This window comes from Coregonus lavaretus (assembly GCF_964263955.1).
Source record: "Coregonus lavaretus genome assembly, chromosome: 28".
NCBI classification, from domain to species: Eukaryota; Metazoa; Chordata; class Actinopteri; order Salmoniformes; family Salmonidae; genus Coregonus; species Coregonus lavaretus.
Window position 1 is genome coordinate 39,569,489 of NC_140015.1, and position 5,000 is coordinate 39,574,488.

The following is a 5,000-nucleotide window of genomic DNA, read 5'->3' on the forward strand; positions in this document are numbered from 1 at the left end:
TTCTCTATCCCTCTATACTATATCCCTCTATCCCTCCATCCCTCTATCCTCTATCCCTCTATCCCTCTATTCTCTATCCCTCTATCCCTCTATCCTCTATCCCTCTATCCCTCTATCCCTCTATCCCTCTATCCCTCTATCCTCTATCCCTCTATACTATATCCCTCTATCCCTCCATCCCTCTATTCTCTATCCTCTATCCCTCTATCCCTCTATCCTCTATCCCTCTATCCTCTATCCCTCTATCCTCTATCCCTCTATCCTCTATCCCTCTATCCCTCTATCACTCCATCTCTATACTCTATCCCTCTGTGCTCTATTCTATATCCTTCTATCCTATATCCCTATATCCCTCTGTGCTTTGTGCTCTGTGCTCTATTCTCTATCCTCTATCCCTCTGTGCTCTATTCTCTATTCTCTATACCTCTATCCTCTATCCCTCTGTGCTCTATCCCTCTATCCTCTATCCCTCTGTGCTCTATTCTCTATCCTCTATCCTCTATCGTCTGTGCTCTATTCTCTTATCTCTATCCCTCAGTGCTCTATTCTCTATTGTCTATCCCTCTGTGCTCTATCCTCTATCCCTCTGTGCTCTATTCTCTATGCTCTATCCCTCTATCCTCTATCCCTCTGTGCTCTATTCTCTATGCTCTATCCCTCTATCCTCTATCCCTCTGTGCTCTATTCTCTGTCCTCTATCCTCTACCCGTCTGTGCTCTATTCTCTATCCCTCTATCCTCTATCCCTCTGTGCTCTATCCCTCTATCCTCTATCCCTCTGTGCTCTATTCTCTATCCTCTATCCTCTATCCGTCTGTGCTCTATTCTCTATCCCTCTATCCTCTATCCCTCTGTGCTCTATCCTCTATCCCTCTGTGCTCTATCCTCTATCCCTCTGTGCTCTATTCTCTATCCCTCTATCCCTCTGTGCTCTATATTCTATCCCTCTATTCCTGTGTGAGTGTGTGTGTGTGTGTGTGTGTGTGTGAGTGTGTGTGTGTGTGTGTGTGTGCGTGCATGTGTGCAGGCGTGTGCATGTGTTTCTCACCAGTGAGTGCCGGTTCTCTGCTGTTATTGCGGCTACACTCCTCCGTGTACATCACCCATCTCTGCATCAACGCCTTTAATGGCTTAGCTGGGGACACCTGGGGGACAGACAGACAGACAGACAGACAGGCAGAGAGACAGACAGACAGACAGACAGAGAGAGACAGACAGGCAGAGAGACAGAGAGACAGAGAGACAGAGAGACAGAGAGACAGAGAGACAGACAAACAGACAGACAGACAGACAGACAGACAGACAGACAGACAGACAGACAGACAGACAGACAGACAGAGAGACAGACAGACAGAGAGACAGACAGACAGAGAGACAGACAGACAGAGAGAGAGAGACCATGAGACAGACAGGCAGACAGGCAGACAGACAGAGACAGAGAGGCAGGGCGTGTTTAGACTACAACACTCTCTGCCACACAGGGCCCGTTCTCAGAGGGTAATTCTGCCATGTAAAAACCCATGTGTCTCTCCCCAACACTCTAAACACCAGTCACTTTCAGGACTGGGGGTGGCTGGCTTCCCATGTCTGAATGGCGCCCTACAGAGGGACTCACTGCTAGGCTGCATTCTGTTGACAGGACAATGAATGACGCATCCATTGGAATCCTTAGAAGGATCCAACGTGTCAATTAGCTTCCAGAGAAGGTCAATTAATTCCTCTTCCAAAGCATCAAAGGTGGAGTGTTGCGTAATGTCGTGGGTATGTTATTGGGTGTTCTTCTTTGTCTGCCAGCGTGTCTGCCTGCCTGTGTGTGTGTGTGTGTGTGTGTGTGTGTGTGTGTGTACAGTACCAGTCAAAAGTTTTAGGACACCTACTCATTCAAGGGTTTTTCTTTATTTTTACAATTTTAGAATAATAGTGAAGACATCAAAACTATGAAATAACACATATAGAATCATGTAGTAACCAAAAAAGTGTTAAACAAATCAAAATATATTTTAGATTTTAGATTCTTCAAAGTAGCCACCCTTTGCCTTGATGACAGCTTTGCACTTGAATGAGTAGGTGTGTCTAAACTTTTGACTGGTACTGTATATCTGAGTGTGTGTTCCGGCCTCACTTGGATGCTGGAGGAGACTGTGAGCAGCGTGAGCAGGAGGAAGCCCCGTGACATCCCTTAGTCCTGCTGCCTGGTGGAGGGTCGCTGCGTGAGGGGCGCTGGGGGACTGGCCAGGGGTCAGGGGTCAACTCAACCTCACCTCATAGGAGGGCTTTACCTGGGAACCACTCTACCTGGTGACACAGAGAGGGGGAGGAGTCACACACACAGCTATGTCTTACTATATTTGTAAGGACCTTTTTACATTTTTTAAATTATATTTTCTCTAACTCCTAACCCTAGACCTAACCCTAACCCAAACATTAACCCTAAACCTAACCCCTAAGCCTAAAATAGTGAGGACCGGCAAAATGTCCTCTCTTCTCTGAATTGTAGTTGGTTTACTATTCTTGTGAGGACCTTTGGTACTCACAATTATAGTAAAACGTGTACACACACACACACACAATGAACAACCCACTTGCTGTATAATCAAACCGACACACACATAACAATTGAATTGAAACAAACAGGAAAAGCACTTGTCCATTTATTATAGAACTCCAGTCTAGGTGTGACAGTTACTCATTAGCTAGATGGGGTCTATATCTGGCTGCTGACCAGCTGTGGTGACAGACAGTGGAACTCCTAGGAGCTCCATGGAACACCACTTGAATTCTGAAAAAGAACTCTCCCTGACCTCACAGCGCTGGGCTCTACACACACACACACACACACACACACACACACACACACACACACACACACACACACACACACACACACACACACACACACACACACACACACACACACACACACACACACACACACACACACACACACACACACACACACACACACACACACACACACACACACACACACGACAGCCCTCAGTGCTCAGCCAGACCACTCTGCTTCTGTTTACACTCTACATCATGCTGCACTAGGCCTAATTAGAGAGGAGAGAAAGGGGGAGAGGAAGAGAGAGGAGAGAGAGAGGGATTTATTTTCCATTTTGTACTTTAACTATTTGCACATTGTTACAACACTGTATTTAGACATAAAATGACATTATAAATGTCTTTATTCTTTTGGAACTTTAGTGAGTGTAATGTTTACTTTTCATTTTTTTATTGTTTATTTCACTTGCTTTGGCAATGTAAACTTATGTTTCCCATACCAATAAAGCCCTTAAATTGAAATTGAATTGAGTGAGAGACACAGAGGGCGAGAGAGAGAGAGAGAGAGAGAGAGAGAGACTCTTTGTCTTAGTGTAATGAGACATCCTCATTACACTAAAAAGACCGCAAACCCACCTCCATAAAAATGCATGACGTGAGACCCCAACCTCCACACAATCACAACACAACAACACAGTACATTACAATCCACCCTCCAGCACCACATTACAACCGTACATCCAACCCCTCCTCTCCAGCCGTACAGACAGCCCCCCTGAGCCCCCCGATCTCCTGAAACATCTCCACACTATTAATCATTTTATAATACTCAAATTGAACCCTAAGGCACACAGAGCGAAAGAGAAAGAGAGAGAGAGAAGAGAGTGAGAGAATTAACAAAAAAACAGAGCAAACTAGAATGCTATTTGGCCCTGAACAGAGAGTACACAGTGGCAGAATACCTGACCACTGTTACTGACCCAAAATTAAGGAAAGCTTTGACTATGTACAGACTCAGTGAGCATAGCCTTGCAATTGAAAAAGGCAGCCGTAGGCAGACCTGGCTCTCAAGAAAAGACAGGCTACAGTGGGGGAAAAAAGTTTTTAGTCAGCCACCAATTGTGCAAGTTCTCCCACTTAAAAAGATGAGAGAGGCCTGTAATTTTCATCATGGGTACACGTCAACTATGACAGACAAATTGAGAAAAAAAACTCCAGAAAATCACATTGTAGGATTTTTTATGAATTGATTTGCAAATTATGGTGGAAAATAAGTATTTGGTCACCTACAAACAAGCAAGATTTCTGGCTCTCACAGACCTGTAACTTCTTCTTTAAGATGCTCCTCTGTCCTCCACTCGTTACCTGTATTAATGGCACCTGTTTGAACTTGTTATCAGTATAAAAGACACCTGTCCACAAACTCAAACAGTCACACTCCAAACTCCACTATGGCCAAGACCAAAGAGCTGTCAAAGGACACCAGAAACAAAATTGTAATCCTGAACCAGGCTGGGAAGACTGAATCTGCAATAGGTAAGCAGCTTGGTTTGAAGAAATCAACTGTGGGAGCAATTATTAGGAAATGGAAGACATACAAGACCACTGATAATCTCCCTCGATCTGGGGCTCCACGCAAGATCTCACCCCATGGGGTCAAAATGATCACAAGAACAGGGAGCAAAAATCCCAGAACCACACGGGGGGACCTAGTGAATGACCTGCAGAGAGCTGGGACCAAAGTAACAAAGCCTACCATCAGTAACACACTACGCCGCCAGGGACTCAAATCCTGCAGTGCCAGACGTGTCCCCCTGCTTAAGCCAGTACATGTCCAGGCCCGTCTGAAGTTTGCTAGAGTGCATTTGGATGATCCAGAAGAGGATTGGGAGAATGTCATATGGTCAGATGAAACCAAAATAGAACTTTTTGGTAAAAACTCAACTCGTCGTGTTTGGAGGACAAAGAATGCTGAGTTGCATCCAAAGAACACCATACCTACTGTGAAGCATGGGGGTGGAAACATCATGCTTTGGGGCTGTTTTCTGCAAAGGGACCAGGACGACTGATCCGTGTAAAGGAAAGAATGAATGGGGCCATGTATCGTGAGATTTTGAGTGAAAACCTCCTTCCATCAGCAAGGGCATTGAAGATGAAACGTGGCTGGGTCTTTCAGCATGACAATGATCCCAAACACACCGCCTGGGCAACGAA

At 45.3% G+C, this 5,000-nt stretch overlaps 1 protein-coding gene across 9 annotated transcripts in view; it reads right to left on the reverse strand.

Annotated features, from left to right (window-relative positions):
- The window catches only part of LOC311104558 (glucagon receptor-like), a 53,934-nt gene that overhangs the window by 38,385 nt on the left and 10,549 nt on the right, over positions 1–5,000 (reverse strand). For 8 of the 9 annotated variants that reach the window (XR_014610169.1, XR_014610170.1, XR_014610171.1 and 5 more), the window contains 2 exons: positions 2,122–2,294; positions 1,048–1,144 (listed from right to left, as the gene is read on the reverse strand). Coding sequence is in view for 6 of the 9 variants with exons in the window: in XM_084146429.1 (XP_084002555.1) it covers positions 1,048–1,144; positions 2,122–2,175 (151 nt within the window). In the remaining 3 variants the exon portion in view is untranslated. The remainder of the gene's footprint in view (positions 1–1,047; positions 1,145–2,121; positions 2,295–5,000) is intronic. The other variant, XM_084146432.1, reaches the window with a different exon arrangement.